This window comes from Ananas comosus, linkage group 14 (assembly GCF_001540865.1).
Source record: "Ananas comosus cultivar F153 linkage group 14, ASM154086v1, whole genome shotgun sequence".
Lineage (NCBI taxonomy): Eukaryota > Viridiplantae > Streptophyta > Magnoliopsida > Poales > Bromeliaceae > Ananas > Ananas comosus.
In genome coordinates, this window is record NC_033634.1 from 11,622,929 (window position 1) to 11,649,152 (window position 26,224).

The 26,224-nt window shown below is 39.0% G+C and overlaps 4 protein-coding genes across 4 annotated transcripts in view; 3 read left to right on the top strand and 1 right to left on the bottom strand.

Moving 5' to 3' along the window:
* Positions 1 to 1,473, top strand: part of LOC109720663 (short-chain type dehydrogenase/reductase-like) — a 2,437-nt gene extending 964 nt beyond the window's left edge. Inside the window, exon 2 of the mRNA XM_020247918.1 lies at positions 961 to 1,473. Within this exon, the coding sequence (XP_020103507.1) occupies positions 961 to 1,272 (312 nt within the window). The 3' untranslated portion in view covers positions 1,273 to 1,473. The remainder of the gene's footprint in view (positions 1 to 960) is intronic.
* LOC109720069 (cellulose synthase-like protein D3) lies at positions 3,653 to 9,892 on the bottom strand. The gene is made up of 7 exons (XM_020246948.1): positions 9,537 to 9,892; positions 8,811 to 9,421; positions 7,474 to 8,674; positions 6,949 to 7,356; positions 6,465 to 6,838; positions 5,318 to 6,336; positions 3,653 to 3,958 (listed from the first exon to the last, which is right to left on the bottom strand). The coding sequence occupies exons 2-6, from the start codon at positions 9,281 to 9,283 to the stop codon at positions 5,355 to 5,357; spliced, it is 3,438 nt and encodes a 1,145-aa protein (XP_020102537.1). The 5' UTR covers positions 9,284 to 9,421; positions 9,537 to 9,892; the 3' UTR covers positions 3,653 to 3,958; positions 5,318 to 5,354.
* LOC109720368 lies at positions 10,718 to 12,113 on the top strand. Its single transcript, XM_020247418.1, has 6 exons — positions 10,718 to 10,819; positions 10,905 to 11,015; positions 11,220 to 11,384; positions 11,613 to 11,759; positions 11,850 to 11,927; positions 12,021 to 12,113. The coding sequence occupies exons 1-6, from the start codon at positions 10,718 to 10,720 to the stop codon at positions 12,111 to 12,113; spliced, it is 696 nt and encodes a 231-aa protein (XP_020103007.1).
* On the top strand, positions 13,964 to 20,896 carry LOC109720532 (pyrophosphate--fructose 6-phosphate 1-phosphotransferase subunit alpha-like). Its single transcript, XM_020247712.1, has 19 exons — positions 13,964 to 14,351; positions 14,967 to 15,139; positions 15,328 to 15,440; positions 15,939 to 16,013; positions 16,109 to 16,222; positions 16,313 to 16,380; positions 16,659 to 16,742; positions 17,219 to 17,272; positions 17,716 to 17,796; positions 17,878 to 17,971; positions 18,053 to 18,126; positions 18,220 to 18,330; positions 18,436 to 18,480; positions 18,559 to 18,615; positions 18,883 to 18,987; positions 19,070 to 19,186; positions 19,398 to 19,501; positions 19,799 to 19,964; positions 20,300 to 20,896. The coding sequence occupies exons 1-19, from the start codon at positions 14,259 to 14,261 to the stop codon at positions 20,426 to 20,428; spliced, it is 1,857 nt and encodes a 618-aa protein (XP_020103301.1). The 5' UTR covers positions 13,964 to 14,258; the 3' UTR covers positions 20,429 to 20,896.

Genomic DNA, 26,224 nt, shown 5'->3' on the forward strand with positions numbered 1-26,224 from the left:
ATGTTGGCATTCGGTTAAATCGAATCGGGTACGCCCATAAGCGGGTTCGATCCGACGGATATTATGTTATCTAATTGGATTAGGATTAATCTCGCTTTCAAATTGGAAAGTTGGTTAGAGATAAATCCTAGTCATATTAGGATAACAATTAATAACCGATTTGGCCTTATCTCTAACGCCATAAGGATCTTGGAATCCCTTATAAATATGCGGGCGATCCCACATAACGTAATACACGGAAAGAACGGAAACAGAGAGAGAATAAGAAAATAATAGCGAGAAACCACATCCTCCATTGACCTATTATTCTAGAGGGACTTGCACGGTGGATTTGCGATCGCGCTCGTTTGTAGTTCGATCCACCGCGAGTTCGAAGAGTTAGAAGATTTTCAAGGACGATCCGAGGACACGTGAATCAATCTAAACGATCCGGGCTCATCGCGTTCTAGCGCGAATCGCTTCCGCAAAAAGGTACGAACGAATAATTCCGCTGCGTTCTATATATATATATATATAGTAGGACTACTATGCTATTAGGAGCACAGCAGCCCGTGTGCTCCTAATTTTCTAACCACCCATCAAGTTTGATGAGTGGTTAGAATAAAAAGGAGAAAAGATGTTGGAGAGAAATTGGGTGTCTTAATTTCTCTTCTCCTTGAATTTCTTTGCAATATCTCTTTTCCCTTTTATTCTAGTGCTCTTAACTTTCTAACATTTTTTAAAAGTGTCGGTAATTTTAACTAGCAGCACTTTTTTGATATGTACCTATATTTAAAAGTGTCGCTATAAACTATTTTTGTTGTAGTGTGGCCCCTTATTAATGTAATTTGCATGGTTGTACGTACTAGTAATTAGTAGTATCAAGCGTAATAAATAAATGTCGGCATGCATGCATGCATGCATGCTAGTTCTTCAGAAAAATTCATAATCCTTTAATTAATCATCATTTATAATCAACAGGTAGGGGTCCTAAGGCCAGGGTACGCTGCGTACGCGGCGTCGAAGGCGGCGACGGAGACGATGGTACGAATCATGGCGAAGGAGCTGAAGGGGACGAGGATCACGGCGAACTGCGTGGCCCCAGGGCCGGTGGCGACGGACATGTTCTTTGCCGGGAAGAGAGAAGAGCTGGTGCAGCGGATTGCGGTGGAGAACCCGATGGGCCGGATCGGCGAGAGCACCGACATTGCGCCGATTATCGGGTTCTTGTGCTCCGACGAGGCGGAGTGGGTCAACGGTCAGGTCATCCGAGCCAACGGTGGACTAGTTTAGGATGCATGTGCCAATCGTGAATCGAGTATTAATGCTGTGCTTATAAATAAATTCACAGATCCAGCGAAAGTCAATAAACAGTTCATAAACGTTTTGCATGGTGTAGCATGCAATGCTATATTTACAATAAAAAGTATATATGCTATAAATTCTACGTTCTGTTTATCTAAAAGCCAATATATTAGCACTAGTTTTATCAATTTAAACGGAGATTTTAAACTTTTGAATGATAGTTGTGAGATGTAGTACTCTTTTTTCTTTCTTTTTTTTTGTTTTTTTGGTATGTATGACATTGTATTAATTGTATTTTTGTTGTTGGTTGATGGAGGAGAGTTTTGCTTAAATTCCAACTATTAACTACCATCTAACTCACACGATGCTGCGGGGATTTATACTTGCAATGTTGATAGATGCCCTTATAGGAACTATTCATTTCATCAATATTATTCTAAAATTTATAATATCACGAATGCCCTCCAAAATATTAAAGATTATCATAGTTAATGTCCGTTAAAATTCATCTGAAATAGAGTTAAAATTTTAAAATATCATTTTTACCCTTTATCTCTTATCAATAATAGAAATACTAATAGGTATTTCAAGATAATTTTTGTAAATTTAAATTTAACTAGTTAATATATAAATATTAAATTAATTATTATTTAATATATAGTATGTTTTTATATGATTTTGGTTTTGTTTTTGACCTCGGTTTCGATTTAGATTCGATTTGGATATATACCAAAATCATAACTAAATTTGAATATGATGAGAGTTCTTTTTTTTATACTTTTAACTGAAACTATATATCCTTAGCATCGATTAAACTCACCCCATTCAAAATCGAATTCAGATAAATTTATATACCTGTATCAATTCAAATTCCTAATCAGTAATAATAATTTGAAATAAATTATAGATTATATCTTTTTTCCTATTTAATCAAAAATAAATCACATAACTATATGCATGTTTTTTTTTATCGATTGAAAAAAAAAGAAAGTTTTATTCAAAAGCTTAAATATATTATATTTCAGTTTTTAATGCATTTAATGCAGGTAAAATTATTGAGAATAATTTTGGTTAAAAAACTTTTAAGCTCCCAAGATTAAAGAAAGATCGTCGAAATTCTCAACATTTATTTTTATTTAAATTTTTATACAAAGTCAAAATAAATAGAGCGACTAGATTTGGTGAAATCATTAAAAACTCGATAAAATTCTAATTTTTCATGCACTGAAATTAGTTAATTTTTTAAAAAACAAAAAGTTAATGGGATGTCAACTAAAAAAATAAAAGTTGAGGGAGCCATTTCAAAACGGCAAATAATTGAGGGGATCTCCATACATTGAAAATGTTGTAAATATTCTCACAAAATGATCAGTAATATCATGACTACCTCCTCTATATATATATATATATATATATATATATATATATATATAAAATTTTATTTTATCCTTACTTACAAACTCGGTTAAATATTGTGATTTTCACATTAGATTAAAAATTAAAGTACCAATTTTGACTCTTGAAAGGTGTTGAAGGTTATAGTGAAAAAATTAGCTAGAAATCTTCTTCAAAATAGCCTATAATTGAGGGGTTGAATATCTCCACATAAGCGTGCACTAGGTGCATGCACGCATTAATTCTAGGACACTTAGTATTTTATTCTATTCTAATTTAAATTTAAATTCTATTCGATTTATTTTTTATAGATTTAAATCTTTGTACTAATTTAATTAGAATTTAACTATAAATCTAACTAAATCATATAAAAGTACTTACCTAGTATATATCTGTTGTGCCTTTTTCATCTTTCTTTTTAACTCCACCTCGGATAAATATTGTACTTCAATCCCTAGCTGTTAAAGACAAACTAATTAAGATGGAAATATTAATTGTACTTATATCCCAAGCAGTTAAAGAAATTGGCTTACATACTAAGATGGTACCCTGATTCTGATTGAAGCAAATTAATTATAGTTGAACACATTCCATAAAACAGGTAAAATGATCAATTTCATATGGCATTCTAAATTTATGTGCTCAAAGGTTGCCACGTACAGCATAGCATCAATACACCAACAACATATAAAAAAAATTTTAGGGTGTAGATTTAAGTAAATTAGTGAAGTTGTTTTCTTCCTTTGGCACAAGCATTTGCATAACAAGATCAAAACCATCAAAATTATATAATTTTTTTTTGGCTTTCATGACAACTAAAAAAAAATAAAAAAAGAAAGGCAAAAATTAAACAAGCAAGGTAACAATAAAAGTCCAACAAGAAGGTAATTATTCCTATTTGAGTCGACTAATTAATTAATAGGGTTCTACATATAGTGATTTTCTAGGATATTAATTTTACTGAATTTACAAATAAAAAACAAAATAATAGTAATTTGTTTTCACTTGTTGGATTAATACATGCAATTTTGTCCGCACCAAAAAATATAAAAAAAAAACCAACAACTAATTAAATCCATTTCTATTAGTCTTCTAGCTACGTGAGCAATTAATTAATTAACCGTATCAGCCTCTCCCCCTCGTTCATGTGCATGCATGCATGCATGTTTCCAAAATATGGATCACGTAAGTTTACGTGCGCGTGCATGAAATAATCAAAATATTAAGTAAATGCGCGACATTATTAGTTTAGTTTCTAAAGTCTTCTTTTGTTGATCATCTATATATCCTTTAATTTTCNATATATATTATTTTATTTTATCCTTACTTACAAACTCGGTTAAATATTGTGATTTTCACGTTAGATTGAAAATTAAAGTACCAATTTTGTCTTTGACTCTTGAAAGGTGTTGAAGGTTATAGTGAAAAAATTAGCTAGAAATCTTCTTCAAAATAGCCTATAATTGAGGGGTTGAATATCTCCACATAAGCGTGCACTAGGTGCATGCACGCATTAATTCTAGGACACTTAGTAGTTCTATTCTAATTTAAATTTAAATTCTATTCGATTTATTTTTTATAGATTTAAATCTTTGTACTAATTTAATTAGAATTTAACTATAAATCTAACTAAATCAAATAAAAGTACTTACCTAGTATATATCTGTTGTGCCTTTTTCATCTTTCTTTTTAACTCCACCTCGGATAAATATTGTACTTCAATATATCCCTAACTGTTAAATACATTTGCTTACGTACGAACTAAGATGGAAATATTAATTGTACTTATATCCCAAGCATGCAGTTAAAGAAATTGGCTTACATACTAAGATGGTACCCTGATTCTGATTGAAGCAAATTAATTATAGTTTAACACATTCCATAAAACAGGTAAAATGATCAATTTCATATGACATTCTAAATTTATGTGCTCAAAGGTTCCCACAGCATAGCATCAATACACCAACAACATATAAAAAAATATTTTAGTTTGTTGGCATAGTACGTAGCTAGGTTATAACAGTAGCAAAATTTACTGTTTTTTGCAGCTAGGGTGTAGATTTAAGTAAATTAGTGAAGTTGTCTTCTTCCTTTGGCACAAGCATTTGCATAATAACAAGATCAAAACCATCAAAATTATATAATTTTTTTTTGGCTTTCATGACAACTAAAAAAAATTAAAAAAAGAAAGGCACAAATTAAACAAGCAAGGTAACAATAAAAGTCCAACAAGAAGGTAATTATTCCTAGCTATTTGAGTCGACTAATTAATTAATAGGGTTCTACAAATAGTGATTTTCTAGGATATTAATTTTACTGAATTTACAAATAAAAAACAAAATAATAGTAATTTGTTTTCACTTGTTGGATTAATACATGCAATTTTGTCCGCACCAAAAAATATAAAAAAAAACCAACAACTAAATCCATTTCTATTAGTCTTCTAGCTACGTGAGCAATTAATTAATTAACCGTATCAGCCTCTCCCCCTCGTTCATGTGCATATATGCATGCATGCATGCATGTTTCCAAAATATGGATCACGTAAGTTTACGTGCGCGTGTATGAAATAATCAAAATATTAAGTAAATGCGCGACATTATTAGTTTAGTTTCTAAAGTCTTCTTTTGTTGATCATCTATATATCCTTTAATTTTCATTTTTCATTTATCTGATCAGGGGAACTGGAAGCCGCCGCCGCCGCCAGCGCCAGCGCCACCGACCACGCCCCCGCCGGCCTTGGGAGGGTTGATGGCGATCCAGAGCAAGGAGATGGTGATGGCGATGAGTCCCGACCAGACGAAGACGATGGTCGGCGTCTTCCCCCTCCTCCCCATGAGCCCTTTGGCGAAGGGGTAGAGATGCGCGAGCACCCAGAAGCTGAAGAAGCCCCCGCCGATGAGCTTGCTCCACTGCGGCACCTGGCTGTAGATGGTCCGGGCGAACGCGAAAGCGATGGCGATAATGTTCACCATCATGATGGTTATCGGCGGGATCATGAGCGACGACCACTTCACGATGTAGAGGTCGGCGTAGATGTCTTCGTTGTCCTCCCCCGAGGACTTGGACGTGAGCGTGAAGGAGATCTCGATGCCGGCGACGACCTTGAGCAGCCCCTGCACGACGGCGTAGAGGTGCGCGCTGGTGCCGGAGATGAGCCAGAACTGCTCGTTGCGCCACCACTCCTCGAGCCCGACGCCCGACCACTTCACCTCGAGGATGGCGAGGAGAATGAGGGTGACGGTGATGGTGAGGAGGTAGACGAGGAACGTGACGTTGAGCGTCTGCACGATGAACTTGCCGGAGAAGAGGGAGAGCGCGGGGAGGAAGCAGTAGACGAGGAGGAAGATCGAGGTGAACGGGTAGATGCCGACGTTGAGGTAGGCGATGCGCTGCAGGAACTTGAGCCGCGAGGAGGCGAGGAAGGCGTTGTTCCGGGAGAAGAAGATCTCCACGGAGCCCGTGGCCCACCGCAGCACCTGGTGCAGTCGATCGGTCAGATTTATCGGTGCCGACCCGCGGAACGCGTCGCGCTTCGTGATGCAGTACACCGACCGCCACCCGCGGTTGTGCATGCGGTACCCCGTCACCACGTCCTCCGTCACCGACCCGTAGATCCACCCCACCCTCTCCCCCCACTCCGTCTTGTCCTCGTACCTGAATTCGGTCACAGCGCGGGGAGTTTCATTAATATATATAATAATAACTTTTGTTGTTTCCGAGATAGCTTGTAATTTCACGACAAGCAAGAAAAAGATAGCGCATGCATGCATGAACACACGTACCAGCAGGATATGACGGAGACGGCCTCAGCGACGGTGGAAGGGTCGAGAGGAGGGCGGGGGACAGTGAGGGCGCCGGGAGGGCGCCCGTGCTTGACCCCAGGGTGGTCGGCGAGCGGACGGCCCTGGAACTCGGCTATCGGTATCGACTCGGCAAGCGCGGCAGAGTTGCCAAAGCGCTTGGGCAGAAGGGCGGTGTCGAGCTCGCTGTCGAAGTCTTCCGCTCTCAGCGATTGCATCTCCGCTTCGGGGTCCTTGAACATGTCCTTCTTCTGCTTCTTCATGAACAGACCCGAATACTCCGTCGCCCTCGGGGGGTCGAAGCCGTAGAGTGCGAACCGCCGGAACAGGCATCCTGTCCCGACGTACACCGGACCCTACATTTTTCAATATATATATATATATATATATATATATATATATCATATATATATGAAGAGCTAGCGAGTGCAACAACGTACTGAATACTGGTGAGATGTTCACGTACTTGAAGTCCGTCGAGGGCGCGCATGTTGCCGTCGAAGAAGACGGTGTTGTGGTTGGCGTAGCGGTCGGAGGGGTCGATGCCCTCGAACCGCTGCGGGAACTGAATGTAGCAGATGCGATCCCCGCCGCGGTCCAACATGAAGCACATCCCCTCGCGGATGGCCTGGCAGTTGTAGATGTAGTGGTCGCAGTCGAGGTTGAGGATGAAGGGCCCGTTGGACATGATGGCGGAGGCGCGGACTAGCGCGTTCATCGCCCCCGCCTTCTTGTTGTGGTCGTAACCCGGGCGCTTCTCCCGCGACATGTACACCATCATCGGCAGGCGAATGTCCACGTCGCTGAAGTCGATCATCTGCTCCTCCTCCGGCAGGCCGTATAACGGATCCGCCGACGGTGGCTTCAGCATAACCTGCAATAATATATATATATATTTTGATCAGAGAGGAGGAAGCGATCGATTTCATGGTGCATGGAGGTACGTACGTAGTTACAGTTACTCGAATTGATAGGTACGCAGTTACAGTACCTGGAGGATGCCGGCGTGGTCGCCTTTCGAGTGCTCGGGCGAACCGACGGCCCACGTGCCCGGCCAGTGCGTGCCGTCGGCCATCCATGTGGCTTTGGGGACCTTAGGCTGCTCCATCGGGTCGGCGCCGGTCTCTCTCATGTGCTTGAGCATCTTCATGTCCTCCCTCGCGTTGAATGCCTCCGACCGCCGCCTGATGGAGTCGGGCAGCCCGTTTATCCTCACCTTGAACTCGTCGTACTCTCTCTTTACCTTCCTCCTATCCTTGACGAAGTCCGACCGCCTCTTGTTCTTCGTCGGGTCCCCCTTCACGTTGAAGTAGCTGTCGGGGTTCCTCGGCTCGATATCGTGTTTCCTGCAGAAGGGGACCCAGACGTTGGCGAAGCTCGCGGCCTCCGCCATCGCCTCGAAGGTCAGCAGTGCCCCGCCGTCGTCCGAAATGTAGCATGCCAGCTTATCCACCGGGTAGTCGACCGCTAGAATCGACAAGATGGTGTTAGCAGTGACGAGAGGCGGTTCTTTCTCCGGGTCGGCCGTCGACACGAACACGTCGATCCCCGGAAGATCAGACCGCCCGGTGGGGTTGGCCGGGGACGGCGTCTCGAACTTTTCCTTGAGCACCGACAAGTCCGTCGATCGATTGATGGGGCACAGCTTCGGAAGCTGATCGAGCAACCACGAGAAGGCGAACCATATCTCGCACACGATCGACATTCCCCACAGCCAGTAGGCTTCTTCGTTCGGGTGCTTAACCCGCCATCCGAGGAAGAAGAAAAGCGTGAACAGCCGGACGAACATGAGCAGCCTGTAAGGGCTGATGATGGCGGCAGGCATCGGTATCTTGCGCGTCAGGGGCTTCCAAGGCTTGTCAGTCTGTTCAGGAATGCCATCGCCCATACCATCGTCGAGATCGTCGTCGTACATGCCGCTGCCGTTCTTGGGCCAGAAGGCGTTGCCGTAGCCGTAGGTTCCTTTGCTCTCGAAGAGCCAGCGGTTGTGGTCGAACTCGCCCGTCTGGCTCCGCATCAGGGACATGCGGTTGTCGGGCTTGGCACTGCCGGGGGCCGGGAGGGGGAGCTTTCCCGACGTTAGGTCGGGCGCATCGTCCTCGTATTCGCCGATCTTGTACGGCTCCTTGCATCCCGGGCATGTGCCGGTCTCTTTCTGCGCATCTAAATAGCAGTCTCTGCATATCTTAAACCTGGGACGGACAAAAAAGGCTTCCGCATGTTACTACTGACAGTTTTTTTTTTTGTTTTTGATGCATCAAGTTCAAGTTCAGACAGATAACTAACTAAACTGAATGCTAGTGAGGTATCTGTTTATGGAAGATGTACCTGCATTCGCAGGGATCGATGTCCTCGCCGCGCTCGCTGCGCATGACCTTGCCGTCGCAGGCAGGCATGGCGCAGGCGGAGCCCTTGGCGCCGGCCATCTGCGGGTGGCTGACCTCGGAGTCGATCACCTTGTCCATCAGGTGGGCCCGCGTGACGCTGTTGAAGCCGCCCGTGAACAGGGAGTTCGACACGTACTGCTCCTCGGCCTTGAGCGCCACCGACGCCGCCGCCCCAGAGTCCATCTGGCCGTCCATCGGCTGGTTGTCGGGCGTCGGGGGAATCTGGACGGTGTAGTTGGTGTAGTCCCCCGACAGCTCACCGGACATGTCGATGTCCTCCCTCGACAGGCTGACGTACCGCCCGCTCGACGTCCTCCGCGCAAACTTAACAGTCTGGCCGCCGGAGCTACGGCCGCTCTGCGATCCCACGCCGCCAGGGCTGCGAATCGCCTTTTTCGAAGGTGCTGATGCCATCTTAAATGCCTACCCTAGCTTAAGCTTGAATGTTAATATATATATATATACTCTGTCCAGTCTCTGATCATAGCACTGACACTGTTTGATCAGGCTTTGGGTGCAAATTTATGCTTGATGATCATATTACAAATTGACCTGGAGAAAAAAAAATCCATCAATTAAGAATTCAAGAAGAGTCTGAATCATACACCTCATCATATTGTTAGGACAAAAACCTACACTACATTGAATAGATAGGGGCTCCAAGTACCTGTCAGGATGGCTGGCTCAAGAGCCAAACATCTGCAAAACTTTCCAGGTTTTAGTGTCTGAACCACAATCCACACACACCATCATGCTAGTTATCTCCAGGTTCACAATACCATCTCTCTTTTCCTACATATTTCGATTCCGAAGATCTTCGTGCCATCGCGAGGGCTCGGCATTCTAACTATGATTCAGTTGGAGCAAAAGAAACTTATTGTGATCCAACATCTTGATCATAAAAAGGTTAAGGAAAGGGAGAGAGTAACTAACATTGCAAATAGGGGAGAGAAAGTGAGACAAAGAGAGAGGAAAGAGGAGGGAGGGACAGAGTGTTTGGGCTGAGCCAAAGGAATGAGGGGGTGTGGTACAGTTTCTGATGGAGGGTTGAAGACTGAGTCTGTGTAATGCTAAATTAAGGTTGTTGCTCTTGCTTAACCCGGTTTTGAAGGAGGATCTGTGGTGAGGAAAAAGTTTCCTTTAACTAGAAGTTCATACTTGGGCCCAAAAGGGTCGTAAAATCGGCTGTCCGAAGCCCGATTCGATCATGCTCAAGCCCGGCCCGGCTCGGCCCGTTCCCGGGCCGACTACTTATCTTGCTTTTGAGGAGTGCAGATGACAATTTTAAGGATTTACAGTCATAATTCGATTTTCGCTGCTGAGACATTCTGCACCTATAATTTGTTACAGCAGAAATGCAGAATGGAGTTACCTAAATGGGATCATAGTGCATGCACTCTCATATTGCTGGATCTGAAAATTTTCGAACAAAATCAGTCGCAATTATCCTGACTACGCCTCCTCTCATTTTGTGCCAAGATTCCTTCAGACCTGCAAACAAATGGTTCACAAAATTAAGTTACAAACCAAAAAAAAAAAAAAAAAAAGAAGTCCTAACACTATGTACTTGGAAGATCTTTATGTCCTAGCTGGGAATCATACATGGAGATTCTCAACTGCCATGATTTATACAATTGCTCACAACCAATTCCATGCAATTTTTAATTTTTACAGAGCCGGCTAATAATTCGACGAGCAAATTAAAGCCAATACGGAAAACGTGGAAGGTGGTGGATAACTCATTCTTATTGTGGTATTTTAATTCAGTGTCAGGGATAAGGACTGGGAATTTTTTTTAAAAAAAAACGGAGTATAGCAACATGACAAGAGAGTATGGCTCTGACATAAATGCATTCAGATTGCTGCAATGCAGGCTACTTAGCTTGCTCTGAGTATAATCTCTTCTTTCCTGGTTCAGAAACCCTGAAGCTATATACAGTGTTTGAAGAGGTCTAGTTGCACCGGCTCTTTGCGAAGAGAAACTCTAAAAAGTAAAGCTAAATGGAATTTCCATGCCATTGAACTGAGAAATCAGGTTCTGCAGAGGGGGTACCGAATAACAAAGTCGCATCAAACCCTTGGTGGTAATGGAGCAAGCAGGCTCTTCAGAATTGTCGCCGACTCCGGTTATATCACGATTGGATCGGTTGGAACAGCTGGCATATACATTCTTTTCTTGCGTTCTCTTACAATTTCTTCGTCGTACTTCCTCTGCAATTTTTTTTACAATTATCTCATCACAAAGTTAAATGAGTTGAATCAAATGTTATTGCTAACAAAAGGAAAGATATGTTACGATTCATGATTCTCCTTGCATATTCACTACTAGCGAAAAAAATCAATCTTACAGGTTTACGACATCGAGGAGAAACACAGCCTATCTGGAGAGTTGAGCCTGACGCTGCCAACGGAGCCTGGCAAAGAACGCAGGCCTCTGGAATCTGTGCTTGAGGAGGTTCCTGTGAAAGGGTCTCTTGTGGAGAGAGTGGCGTCGCTCGAGCATCGAGTAGTAAAGGTATTTCAAACTTAAATATCAGAAAGAAACATGTAGAGCCCATTGTTTAATGTTTTTGTTATTTATTATATACTGCAAAGATCTTTGCAACAAACTTAATTTACTTGATCAATGCCTATATTCTGAGTGTTCGTCGGAAGAAGCTTCATAACTTGAGTAATTATTACATGGATCAATTATTTTTCTTCAAATTAGGGATCTCTCAACGTGCGCTTTTTGTTCGATTAGTTAAGTGTACAGTTGGAGGAAGAAAGATTAAGATTGAAGCCTGCCATACTACCAACGCCTGAAGACTGCACATGCAACTCAACAGCAAAGAAAAAGGAGAATGGCCTGAAATCAATAAGCGAAGAAGATCACCAAGAAATGAATGAAGTGAGTTACAGCTCCTGCAGCAGTAGACTGTCGAGAAATTCTGCACTTTCTTGTGAAAGAAATGGCTCGACATTTTCTTTTTTTCTCCAGGAGAAGGCGATTGAGGACGAGTGCTTGCGGTCGTCATCGGGCTGCAGGGCGAGCTGGAGAAGGATTCATCATCCCATAGTACGTAAACGAAAATGGCTCGGGTGGCTTCGGTTGGGTTGTTGATCATCTATTCTGCAGAAATTAATTCTCGGTGCATCAGAATTGAAATAGCTCCTCGTCCTGCAGTCGCTTTACCGTGGTACTGCTTACGGAATAACTTTCGGTCATGAAATTACTTCGGAAAGATGCTTAAGAAAGTTCTGAGCTGCGTCGAAGAATTACTACTGGATTATGTGGCATGACAAATCGTAGTAGGCCAACAGGATTTAGATTAAGTTTCGAATTTCTAGTGCGGTAGTGCCATTCACCTACCACACGCATGTCATTTTTGCATACATAGTGAACATGTGTTTTTCAATTGGTGAACAACTTTCCTCCGCAACGAAATGAGATTGCTGGTTGTTCCTCTGTTTCTTCTTTACTCTAGCTGAATTTCAAAGTTTATTAAAACATTAAAATCCATTTTGCTGGACATCAAACATGGATTCAGTTTCACACCTCGAACTCTGCCTCTTTTCGCAGTGTTAGTGACTTTACTGCTGCTCCTTATTGGATTTGCCGCACAATACTATGAAATCCTTAAAATTATGGTAATAACTTACTTGGATGGTCTATCCACTGCTATCGAGCTATGAACAGAGTGAATTTAAAATGGATTGAAGGAAAACAAACAAGTGGAGCAATAATCAGGGTTGCTACGCCTTTGAATATGACAAATATTTTTACTTAATCCAAATAGGAGATGGAAAAGCAAAGCATTCACTAGAGCATTAAGAAGTTGGTAACACATGATTATAAAATTTAATGTCATGATCAGCATCTGTTCTTCGTCAGGCAAACCAGAAAACAAAGAGACACATGATGGCCCTTCACATGCTTGGAGAATGATGTTTACATAATGCAAATTAAAAGCTATCCTCACGTATTTTTTACATAATTAAGAGTCCATTCATGTAAATCGATTAAAAAAAACTTCTCAAGCAGTGCAAAATAAAGAGAAAATAGTCCTCTTTCATTTGGATATTAGCTGCGGAGAATAAGCAATTTACTTTTTGGGAAACCCGTGGGCAGTAGTATATAAAAATAAGATAGAAAAAGAGTCGGCAGATCTATGATATATAGATGTACATGTACGGACGCACTAGATATAGAAAATAATTCGTTCACTCTCTAATAAATTAGAGATATAGACAAGTGTTTAGGGCGCCGATAACACCGAATTTGGAAGTTTGAGGATCAAAATGATTCACAGGCCGAAAGTTTGGGGACTATCGGTGCAATTTATCTCTTCTTATGGGCGGGAAGAATGGCAAGGATGAAAATTATTTCCTGTGTTTTTTTTTTTTTTTTTTTTTTGTTAGTAAACAGGGATAAACCCTATTTGGGTAACAGTTTTTTTTTTTTTTAATTAATTAGGGATTTTAGGTTTGAGTGGTGGAGCAAAATTGACCAATTTTTTAATTGAAAAAAGAAAGAAGAAAACCTACTAAAAGTGTGCTTGTGCCCTATAAAGAGAATGGCATCATTGCAAAATAAAGGGAAAGCTTCGAAAACTCCCTGGAAAAAAAAAAAATTTGCTGAGATGAAACTCTCACATAAAGTCCGTGTGATTTCGTTTTTTTCTTTTTAGTATCAATTTTATTATTATTATTTTTTTAAATTAGTGACAAAGTTAAAATTAAAAGGTACTAAATTAAGTGTTCGATAAATTTAGATGAATATCTGAAATTTTTTATGTATATAATTTAACGAAATATTAAGAAAAAAAAATGTCGAAAAGATAAAAACAAAACTACGGAGCCAAATTAATACATTTTAAATTACAGAGTACGGAAGTGAGAAAGAGAGAAACCACATGAATTTTTTTTAAGTTTTTCCCAAAATAAAAGTAAACAAAACCAATAGCGTTACACCAGGTGTTGGGGGATTGTCAAAGCACACCAAGTGGAAGAAGAAAAAGAAGAAGAAGAAGAAGAAGAAGAAGAATTAATGCGCTTCTGGAAGGGTTAAAGTAAACAAAAGAGACCATACATACAGGAGAAGGACAAAAGGGAGAGTGCTCACGCTCACACTTTTTCTTCTTCTGTAATCTGCACTTTCCTCGAAGAGCTGTTTGCGGATGCCAACAGTTTTGACAAATCTACCAGCAGCAATAGATTAGAATTAGAATTTAGAAATTTGGAGGCCTACTGCTAATGAAGTATATAAACAAAAAAAAGAAAAGAAAAGAAGGGGAAAGAATTTTTTAGAAGCAGTACCAGACATTTATATAATTTTCAGTAGGACAAGAGAAAAAAAGAGAGAGAGGGGGGGAGATTTGAGACGTCGACGACGACGACGACGACGACGATGACGAATTCTGATCACGAAGGCCCCCGCGAGCTGTCGAAGCTCCAGAAGCAGCGCGCTCTCTACCAGCCCGAGCTCCCTCCCTGTCTCCAGGTACCCTAACACCACACCACACCACACCACACCATCACATCTTTTTTTTAAGTAACAATTAATCTGATTGTTGCTGTGTTCTTCTTAGCCAGTTAATTTTTTTCCCCCTTAAACACTATAATTTTGTATAATTTGATATACCGTCAGAAAGACTCTTTTCCTATTTTGCCACTTCTTAGAAAAGGAATTTTATTTTTTATTTTTTAATTTTTTTTTAAAATATTTTTGTTGCCCAACTAAGCTTTTGAATATAAGGATTACGAGCAATCCACCGTCCTTTCCTACACCAATTTCATATAGAAATTTTATTTAGAAAATATAAAGATAGTAACGATGTCGAACGAGGCCTAAAACGAGGCCTAAATGTTGTATTCCCCTGCTCCCTTTTTATTATTAAAGTCTGTTTGCCGTTTTGTAAAGAACTTTAAATATTGCCGCGGAAAGTTTGGACCTTCATCCATTTGAATACAGGGAAATTACAATCACCTGTTCTCTCATCTTAATATGTTTTTTAGTCGACCGTTATTGCTCGCGGCATCTTCCGAATTGGACTTGTTTTGTTGCTGATTCCTGTGAATACTATCTGGTTTTACTTAGCATGATCTCTTGAAACAGGGGACTACAGTGAGGGTAGAGTATGGGGATTCGACGACAACCGCCGATTCATCTAGCGCGCATGTTATCGCCCGAGCGTTCCCCCACACTTTCGGGCAGCCGTTAGCTCATTTTCTGAGGGCAACATCGAAAGTCCCCGACGCGCATATCATTGAGGACCATCCACCTATCAGGTTTATTGCAGTTCTTACCCCTCAGAAACATTTAAACTGGACGAAAATGTTAGATTGCCGACCTCCTCTATCTAGACCGAGAATTTGTTTTGCTGGACTGTCATTATTATACACCGTCATTTTTTGGCATGTTGAGCCACACTGAAGCCGCCAGCTGATGCTTAGAGCTCCAAAACCTGTTGCTGCAGGGTTGGGGTCGTATTTTCCGGAAGACAATCACCAGGAGGTCATAACGTCATTTGGGGTCTTTACGATGCTCTAAAAATTCACAATCCTGACAGTACTTTGCTGGGATTTGTCGGTGAGCATTTTTTTTTATGAGATAGCATTTCGTTTCGTCAAGTTTGACGGCCGTCTTTTCTATTCTATGCTTGTAAGTCGCCAAAATAACATGTTATATCAGCCCTTTTAGTTTAGCATACCTTTCGTCCCCTCGTAAGCAAGTAATTTTCTTCGATAGCAATATGCTATATATTATTATTATTATTTTTTTTCCGATTAGCTTTGATTTATCAGAATGCTATGAAGCATGTGCAGCTCACATAAACACGGGCGGAAGGGAGATCAGATATTATTTGTGAGGATTGGAAGTTCTATTTGTGGAGTTGAAGGGATTAGTAGTCTTTCAAGTATGCTTGCTGTTATAGATTTGTTGCCAAAGCCAAGTTCTGAAGATTGCACTTTAATAACAATTACACTTTTATTTCTAGGCTTCGACTCTTCTAGCCCAACTCCAGTTCCAAATTATAATATTCTTCAGCATTTCTTGCTCATTGCTTCTTCCTGTTTCTGGATATAGGTGGTACGGAAGGCTTATTTGCACAGAAAACCCTGAAAATCACAGATGAAGTTCTTTCTACGTACAAAAACCAAGGTTCGCACGAAGTTGCCCTTCTCTTTTTCTGTTTTAGCTTCAGTGTTACCTTATATATATATATTTTGTCGACATAAAATCTTTTTCTTGTGAAGGTGGTTTCGATATGCTTGGTCGGAGTGTGGATCAAATAAGAACAACTAAGCAAGTGAATGTTGCAATGTCGGCATGCCAAGATCTGAAGTTGGATGGTCTTGTCATTATTGGAGGTATCCGTTGATCCACATACAGGTCGTTAATTATTTTGCTCTCAGATTGATGACTGCGGCTTCTTAATTGTTTTGAATTTGTCTATGAAGGAACAACTTCCAACACAGATGCCGCTCAGCTTGCAGAGACATTCACCGAATTAAAATGCCCAACAAAGGTATATAATTTTATGTAGTTTATCTATGCATCCTGAAATGACTCGTTTCATATTAATAATTCGTGATTGCCCTGAATTTGTTCCGGATCTTTTATTTGTTGATCTAAGATTTTTTTTTTTTTTTTTTTCTCTTCTTACTGCTATTGCAAAAGAGTAACTATGTAACATGAAGATAATTGAAATTTGAAACACCTTGGGCAACACTTAGTTTAATCGTCATTGAAACCTGTTATAAACTTGGATGGTTTCCACAACTAAAGAACAAATGTTTTGAACAGGTGGTTGGTGTTCCTGTCACTCTAAACGGAGATCTCAAGAATCAGTTTTTGGAGACAAATGTTGGATTTGACACAGTATGCAGGGTAAAAGAAGCCGACTCCTTTAGCCACTATTGTATTATCTCAATTCTTGGGTTCCCGAGATAACATATATATATATATATATATATATATATATATATATATATATATATATAAAATTTGCTCTTGGCTCTCCAAATTTATCTGGTAACTGTTTATTGTTTCATTCTCCATCTTTTTATGGTCTAAAGATTTTTTTTTCTTTTTTTTTTGAAATTCTTTTTATGTTTTAATGATTCCTTATAAAATAATTTTTTTACTCCATGGTAACCCAGATCCATGTATAGTTGTTGAAAATATTGTCGAATTTCATTCATATTTGCCAAATAAGAGAAATGAATTTAATAGCAGACATTTTTCGTAGTTCTCTTTTTTTATATATATATATTTTATTTTTGCTGAACAATATTGTTTTAACAATCAACATCTTTTCTTCATAAATGACTGGTATAGTAGGCTTGAATTTTATATACTTCCAGGTCAACTCGCAGCTCGTCAGCAATGTTTGCCTAGATGCCATCTCAGCTGGCAAGGTATGGATTACTATCTTATGTTTTTGAAACCGTTGTTTTTATGTAGGTTATAGACTACGTGAAAAGTTAATCTTTTCGTTTTGAATGGACATAGATCATGGAGAAACCATATTGTGTACAATTTGTGGAACATCTTTCGGTCGTTACACTGCTTGAATGATTTTCCTGAACAGAGAAAAATCGCCTCTAAAAGGGATTTTATTATTTGATATTGGAGAAACATTTTCCAAATTGATTAATTGGATCATTAGAAGAAGATTATCACTTGTTTAGTGTTTGCAATTAGTAGTTTTATTTTTGCGATCACTCTTTCTATTTGAATTTTGTGCAATTATTAGTAGAGAATGGTTCTTATATGGCGTGAGATGCGTATCATTGTTGTGATCCTTCCAAGTATTTATCTTATGGTTTCCGAAATGAACAAATTCCATTTTACTTTGCAGTACTATCACTTCATACGGTTGATGGGTCGCAAAGCATCACATGTGGCTTTGGAGTGTGCACTCCAATCACACCCAAACATGGTTTGATTTCATAGGAGATGATTCCATTACAATAAAGTCACATTTTCTTTCATATCTTGAATCACTTCAATTTTATATCAGCTCCTCCTAGGTGAGGTGGTGGCATTGTCGAAACTGACTATTTTAGACATTACAAAGCAGATTTGTGATGTAGTCCAAGCTAGAGCGAAGAAAGGTTAGTTCCAACTCTGTTCAGATTCAGCAGTTAGCGATGTCATAAGTTTCCTTGTATATAAGATGCTCTTTTTTGGTGCAGACAAGTACTATGGTGTCATTCTTATTCCTGAGGGACTTGTTGAAAGTATTCCGGAACTGTATGCGCTCTTGCAGGTACTACTACTCATTATACTGTAGACTACAGCTTCTAGCCCTTGGTGAGTTAGACATTTAAATAATATGTTGGATGCTCTATAACTATTGTAGGAAATTCATAGTCTCCAGAATGAAGGTGTTTCCACAGATGATATTTCGTCTCATCTTTCGCCTTGGGCATCTGCGTTGTTCGAATTTTTGCCATCATTCATCAGAAAGGAGGTACTCCCTCCTATCCATTGTAATGAAATGGCTTTCTATACTTTCCTAATTCCTTTAACTGAATATTTTGGTGCTTGACTAATAAGAACATCTTCTTTAATCCAGCTGCTTCTCCAGCCAGAGTCTGACAACACTGCACAGTTGTCCCAGGTAGATGCTTTTCAAGTGCTTTATGCATTTGAAATTGTTTTATATGTCTATGTACTTATTTATTGTAATTATGTGCAGATTGAGACAGAGAAACTTCTAGCCACTTTGGTCGAAGCAGAAATGGACAGGCGAATGGTAGGTTTTACTTTTTTAAAATCTGTATACAAGTTAGGACTTCAAAGATTCAGACCTAACTTATTGTACATAGCTGATAAAGTCTTAAGGAGTACTTTTTTATCTGCAAAACATATATTTGATTAATGCTATCATTTGTCTTGGCTTTCTTGTTATTTCCTTTGAACATTTCTATGCTTTGTGCTTTGATTAAAGGCTGTTGAGTTGCGAATGATTGTTTGTCCTGTTCCTTTTGATTTATAATATATTTTGTACTAATTCTTCCAGAAACAAGGGACATACAAGGGGAAAAAGTTTAATGCTGTATGCCACTTTTTTGGCTATCAAGCTCGGGGATCCCTACCATCGAAATTTGATTGTGATTATGCCTATGTGAGTTTCACTTTTGTGGGAATCTTCATTTTGAATGTCAAATTCATGTCATGATCAGCTTGTGTGAGGTGAATACTTACAGGTTCTCGGACATATCTGCTGTCATATACTCGCAGCTGGTTTGAACGGATATATGGCAACTGTAACAAACCTGAAGCACCCAGTTTACAACTGGAGATGTGGCGCTGCTCCACTCACGGTAGTATTTTCATTTTCATAATGCTTTAATAGGCTCAACGTGATCATTTTTGGCCATTGTAATTGATAGCTTTTTATAAACTTAATCATTGCTTAAACTCTTCGAAAATTCAGTTATTTGCGAGTATGTGTGCGTTTGGCATATAATCTGGTGTAGAAAAGCCATTCATAATGTCTGATTGATTAAACATATATCAGTTTGGACTTGCCAGGCAATGATGACTGTGAGGAAATACTCACGTGGGCCTGGAGCCATTCCTATTTGCAAGCCCGCTATCCATCCTGCTGTCGTCGACCTCAAAGGAAAAGGATACGAGTACGTTTCTAGTGCAATATTTTACCCATTTTCTGATGCTTCCCTTCTCATGGCACTCAAACAATGAGAACTGTTTTCTCGTATTATTGTCTTTTCATTATTGCAAAGTATCTGTTACAGCTGCATGTTTAAAATGTTGCATTCTGAGACCTTCATTTTTCTTTAAAAAACTTGTACAGAGTGAGATATGATCCCGAATTCTAACTTGTTCTTGATGCTGCTAAGTTTGTGACTTACAGCCGATGTTCAAGTTTTCCCTTCAACTGTGCTTATATTTGCTTTGTTCTTTGATTACAGGTTGTTGAGAGAAAAGGCTTCAAGTTTTCTGATGGATGATTTGTACAGAAACCCAGGACCCCTTCAATTTGAAGGACCCGGTGTTGATGCCAAACCCTTTACATTATCTGTCGAAGATCTAGATTACATGGGCAGAATAAAGTTGCTCCAGGAATATCTTGATAAGGTTAGTGTCTTATATCAGAACTCTTGAGCCTTTTCCCACTATGTTGGTGACAAATTGACTGCATTATAGACTTGCAAAGGTTTATCCGAAAGAGTTGGTAAAAATAAAAAAAAAGAGAGACGCTCCCTAGCATTGAGATTTGCTTTCTTTTGTCCTGTTCGATTGTTGATATCTTTCAATTCCTCTTCCACAAGCACTGACGAATGATCGAGAAACCAAAAAATTCATAATCTGACTCAATGGACATGTGAAATCAAGCCATTTTGTTCTCTATACTGCGACACATATTTATGTTTCTTTTTTCTTTTTTTTTTTTTCTGTTTTAATATTTACAGGTGAGAAGCATCGTGAAGCCCGGGTGCTCACAGGATATTCTGAAAGCCGCTCTGAGTTCCATGGTCTCTGTGACCGACGTGCTATCAGTAATGTCCGCCCCTTCTTTGAACGGCCAGCTGCCTCTCTGACCACAATCATTGTTGCCACTCGCATTTATAATCGCTGTCGTCATCGTCATCGTCATCTTTACTGCCGTATCATTCTTCCAGTTGAAAGCTTTTCGCAACCCTTTTATTTTATTATATTGGAAATGTTATCTACAACACCAGATGCTTCATTCAGGCATCTGCTTAATGTCACTGATCATATATAGTCCTCTGACACTTCCTGTGATTCTTAATCTCAGGATTGAGTTGGTTAATTGCTATATAGTAACTACATGTGTGAAGTGTTTGAGATTCCGACGACTGTAAAGTAAGAGGATGAAAAATAATTGGCATTGTGTATATGCTGCAATCTTTTCGAGAGTTATAAAAGAGTAAGTGCTCTGTTATTTGCACAATGTGTCATTTAGCTTTTTCATGTTATCATATTATGTAATCAGAGGGGATTGCGGACCTATCTTAATTGAAAACTTGGTATGGATATATATTGCTTCTCCATTTTTCAGTTTGATTGCAAAAAACATGTCCTAATTGACTCATTTTGATATGTGTAATATGAAATCACATATATGCATAAACAACCAGAATATTTTATTGTCGAACTTTCTCACCATACGTAATGCAATCAGCTAGCAATTTTAAACTCACAGCAAGTTGTCAAAATTTTATAATGTTTTAATATCATTTGTCAAAATTTTATAAATTTTTTAACACCATATGAAAGACGAATTAGTATGTCAAACTCACAATTGATCAATATTAGTTGACTAATTTAGGAGGTCCGGATATTGAATTAGTTCAAAATGTTTTATTCATTATTTGTATCTTACTATCTTATAATGGACGCAATGTTAAATGCTGCTCATTATTTTTGGGCGTAAATATTCCACTGTAGAATATCATCACAAGTAAGTTAATTAGTCTGAAAACTAATATAAATCATATATATAGTTTCGACCATTAATATAATAAGTGAGATTTAACATAATTCAGATCTGCGTGTTACAGTAGTAATTAATTGATTTATTAATTCTTCAAACTACTCGCTGCAGATCATCCGATCCTTTCCCTTGATCTTCCATCTCAGTACTGGTCCCTGCACATGTGAAAAAAAAACATATACATGTGATTAACAGCAAAAAGTAAGGGAAAAAAACACTTTTGAATGAGAAACAAACATGCATACAGAGCTTACCAGAACAATAATCTATTTTGAATCTACCGAAATTTTGATTTTACTATCCAATTTTTTAATTTATTTGATTTGAGTCTATCAACGGTATTTTAACTTAAAAAGTTGAATGAGTCATTGATTTTTACATATTTAGTTAGTATACTTTATACAATCCTGATAATTATGAATTATTTATTAAAGTAAGTAATTAGCTAGCTTAATTAAATGTTGAAGTCATATATAGTGCAACTAAAATAGTCTGTAGTTCAGGTATGTTGTGCGTGCGCGTTAACGTACATGGGGTCCTTGTCTTCGACGACGATCTCGAGCGGCCATCCGGCGGGAAAGAAGTGGTCGGCGTTGCACCAGTCGAGGGCACCGAGGAAGCAGGTCTCGGGTTCGGCGAGCCCGCCTCCCGGGTGGAGGCGGCGGCACGTGCTGTAGACCCGGGAGTAGCAGGTCTCCCCCACCAGGCAGTCCGGGAAGCACCAGAACCAGTGCGGCCACAGCGACCACGCCCCCGCCTCCCCCGCCAGCCCGCTCAGCACCACCAGCCACGCCACCGCCACCACCGCCGCCCCCCCGTAGTTTCCGCTGCCGCTGCTCCTGCTGCTCCTGCTGCTGCTCCTCCCCGCGGCCATCGATCCGATCTCTCGACCGATCTGCACGCTATATATATATATATATATATATATATCTAGCTTGATGAGTTTCTCCGATAGATATGAAACTGGAGCACGAGATCTACCCCTCCCTCTCGCGTCGTTTATATACATGCATGCAGAGTTCAGAGTTCGATCGATCGATGCTCGATCACGGCATGAAATATATAACGTACGAGCTAATTATTATTATTCTTATCGCGCGTTAATTCCATCTGAAAGTGAAACTGCATAACATACTATTATTACATATTTACATGTAATTAACCTGCATGCACGTACGTACCCCTGCATGGCTGTTATTATACATACTTAATTTAATTTATTCTTGAAATTGATTAATATAATTAATTGGTTGGTTCACTAAATTAATGATTATGAAACATATATGCATAACGCTAGCTATATATCTTTCATCTAACTGCTACTTAACATTGATCTCTGTAGTTATTGCTTGGCTTTCGTTCTGGCTTAATTAATTTCTAATTAATTAATTTATTAGATCTGTATATATATATATATATATGTTACTTAAATATTAATTAAATCGGGTGTTAGCGAGAATTTATGACTTATTAACTACGTGCAAAGTGTGCGTACGTTTGGTTTAATTGCTGCATACATGCACGCATTAAGCGAAATAATATATATCGACCGAATTAATTATTTTGACGAAAAAGGCATGGGAAACAAGAATTATATATAATAATTACTAGCCTAATTTGAATGTTATGTAATTAGTGTTGGTGTAAATATTTTGCTGCAATGCTACCTCTACAGCCATCTTTTAGTTGTAATATTACGGAACCCTCATCCATCGATGGACTGTAAATTTCACACTATATAGTCTAATTATCACTCTTATATAGACTACAATCGGAAATGGATCGTAAACTTAGCATTTCCCAAATATTTCACGACGAGAGATGTTAAGTTAAATTACAACCCGAAAAAGATTGTATATTGGATTATAACGCTTAATCCAAGATTTGTACAATATCCTATGCTGGCCCTAGTTTAAACTGAAACTAATATAAAGGTATACAAATCTAGATCTAAATTGAAATGAAGTAGATTTTTAAGTAAAATAAAGACATGGTTGGAGAAAGAGACTACCCACTCTTGCTGCAACTTGGTGGATTGTTTGGTTGAAATGTAATTATGCGATCTTTTGAAAAGGGAAAGAGGCCCTTAGATTTTTAATTTTTTTTCCCTCTTGAAAATGTGAATCAATTAGGATTCAAACTTGGGACCTCGAGTACCAACCACCAAGCCTTCTGCCACTTACTCTAGGGACAGTCGGTGTAAAAATATAATTGTTAAGTAACTAGATGTCATGTGCGTGACATAGAAGAGGGTGGAGTTTATAGCTTTCATTTATATCTATTGGATAGTAATGTATATGTTAGAAATTTCACATGAGGCCTAGAAGTGTTTAATACAAAATATAAAACCATCAATTTCTAACAATTTAGAATTAGGTAGAATAAATTAATGTTTGTTTTATCTAGATATTCAATTGGCACCTTTAAAATTAATATAAATTGACTTAGAATTTTATTTATTAAGTTTGTTCTTTTTGTTTCCTTTCATTTATATCTATCTATTGGAGAGTTTTGGTCTAACCAGACCCAGATGCGTTCAAGGACATGAAATATTTAATTATGAACTGATCAAACCTAAGAGTTTTAAACTTTTTAGATCTAAACCTATATATTAGCATATCTCAATTATTTGTTCTTTTATTAATTAGACATGTTGCTCCTGTATAACTTGCGCCTCTTCAAGGCATCTATTTTAAGTGCACCAATCATTCAAAGTCAATAAACTTGTATTTCTTGAACCTTATATCTAAAATTGTACAACACCACTCAATTAATAATCCACTGTTATTAAATCATCAGCTCATATAAGCACTAGTTAGAAAGTTTTGGTCCAATCCAGACCCAAATGTCTTTAAAGATATTATGGTATCTATACATCCAACCTAAAATTTTAGAGAAATGCGAAGTCTATAACGATAAAAAAAAAAAATTGTATTCTCCACAACCCTTCATCTAAGAATTGTGGGGTTCACTAACTTTTCATATAAGAAAAAGTTGTAGGATTATAACCTAATGTGGGTTTTTAACATTTCATTACCCAAAATACCTTACTTGGAAAGCTACTACATGAACTTCATACTATTTCAACCAAATAAATAATAGGGTGCGTTTGGTTCGCACTATGAAAGATTGCTATAGGAATAAAAGGATGTCTAAAAATCTTATTCCTACTCATCCTATGACTAAGAATATGACATTTCAGTATTTAGTTCGTATGGTCATATTATTTAGTTATATTATTTAAGATTAAAAAAAATATACAATTAATATGTTTGTTTCGTTAATTAATTTTAGATAATGCTATAAAAAATTTTAACATCTGTTTAGACAAAAAAGGAGAGAAAACATAGGTTAGAGAAAGAGTATAATTAAAGAAATAGGGAGAAAGATCGATAGAACCGAAATTAGAGGGAGTAAGAGAGTTGAGATTTTAGAAAAAGTGGGGCCGGAGAGAGATATTAGCTTAGAGAGAGAAAGAGAGTTAAAATTTAGAGAGAGAAAGATAAGCTTAAAGAGAGATATGAAGTTAGGGAGTAAAGAAAAATAATACTAACTAACCGGCGGGTGGGGAGAAAGAAAAAGATTAGACATATTATATATAATTACTCCAATATGAGAATATCCATCATCTCTCAGAGAAGTGAGATTAATATTTTGGGATGAATCTCATTCCCAAGTAAATCTAACATTACCAACTAAATTACTTAGTGCGCTTAGTTAAACACCATTATATTTTTTTTATTCCTATTGGATTACTAGAAATCTTAAAAAAATAGCGTGAACCAAACCCACCTGTATAATTAAATTAAGTTTCTTATTTATGTGAGCATGTGTATACAATGAAACCAAATTGAACCAGATCGAAAATCAAAGTAAGTCATTCCGATTAATGGTTCAATTTATGAACCTTGTTCAATCCATTTTCGAACTGGCCTCAAAGCTCAGATATATGCCACTTTAGCAATTGACTAATTTATTATTCTCGTAAATCATACAATAATCAAATTATAACTAGTATAATTACCAATTAAATAATTTTAGATTATAAATCTTTTATTATTTAATTGCACAGGGCACGCACAGGGAGAGTGCAAAGAGATATAGATAGAGATCATATCAATAATATAAGAGAGAGAATCTTTATTCTCTGTTCATTTATTACTTTTTCGTTTCCATAGTCAGAATGAGAAAGAGGAGGAGGAGGCGGGGGTGATGCATGTAGATATTTTACATGTAGTGTAGTAACAGATACAGATGTTGTAGCAAGATGCATGTCGAAGAAGATGCGCGTACGGGCATTTGCAGCAGCTAGCCGCTAGGACCGTGTTCGGTGATCCGCATGTCCTCTTCGAGGAAGCCGAAAGGCCACCAGCCGCCGGTGTATCGCTGGAAGCCGCAGGCATCAAGGGCAGCAGCCCACTTTCTGATGCCCGATGTCCTCTTCGAGGAAGCCGATAGGCCACCAGCCGCCGGTGTATCGCTGGAAGCCGCAGGCATCAAGGGCAGCAGCCCACTTTCTGATGCCCGACGTACCCGGGGGGTTGAATTTGGCGATTCTGTTGTACATCTCTTTGTAGCACATGTAGTCCACCGTCAGGTCCATCAAGTTGGGCCAGCCCCAGCTCCAGAACGGCCAGTATTCCCAAGCCACGGCCTGCTCCGGCTGGCTCATCAGCACTAGCCACGCCACCGCCGCCACCGCTAACCACCCGCTCCTGTTCGTTGTCGTCATCCTCTTCGTAAGTAGTTGATCCCCCTCCTCGATCCCTCCCTTTCTTTTTTCCTTTTCACTTACTCTATAATTTATTACTCTCCTCTCTCTGCCTCTTCTGGGATTGGGCACATGCCATTTTATAGACGCAGTTTGGTAGTAACAAGC

What these genes read in the sequence shown, in the direction of transcription:
- LOC109720368 (XM_020247418.1), top strand. Translation starts at nt 10,718, where the DNA reads ATGCATTCAGATTGCTGCAATGCAGGCTACTTAGCTTGCTCTGAGTAT. An exon ending in GTTATATCACGATTGGATCG is followed by an intron (nt 11,016 to 11,219) that starts GTTGGAACAGCT and finishes TCAATCTTACAG; the next exon opens with GTTTACGACATCGAGGAGAA. An exon ending in GAAGGATTCATCATCCCATA is followed by an intron (nt 11,928 to 12,020) that starts GTACGTAAACGA and finishes GAATTGAAATAG; the next exon opens with CTCCTCGTCCTGCAGTCGCT.
- LOC109720069 (XM_020246948.1), bottom strand. Translation starts at nt 9,283, where the DNA reads ATGGCATCAGCACCTTCGAAAAAGGCGATTCGCAGCCCTGGCGGCGTG. An exon ending in ATCGATCCCTGCGAATGCAG is followed by an intron (nt 8,675 to 8,810) that starts GTACATCTTCCA and finishes TGTCCGTCCCAG; the next exon opens with GTTTAAGATATGCAGAGACT. An exon ending in GCGCCCTCGACGGACTTCAA is followed by an intron (nt 6,839 to 6,948) that starts GTACGTGAACAT and finishes TGAAAAATGTAG; the next exon opens with GGTCCGGTGTACGTCGGGAC.
- LOC109720532 (XM_020247712.1), top strand. Translation starts at nt 14,259, where the DNA reads ATGACGAATTCTGATCACGAAGGCCCCCGCGAGCTGTCGAAGCTCCAG. An exon ending in AATTAAAATGCCCAACAAAG is followed by an intron (nt 16,381 to 16,658) that starts GTATATAATTTT and finishes TGTTTTGAACAG; the next exon opens with GTGGTTGGTGTTCCTGTCAC. An exon ending in TCCAGGAATATCTTGATAAG is followed by an intron (nt 19,965 to 20,299) that starts GTTAGTGTCTTA and finishes TAATATTTACAG; the next exon opens with GTGAGAAGCATCGTGAAGCC.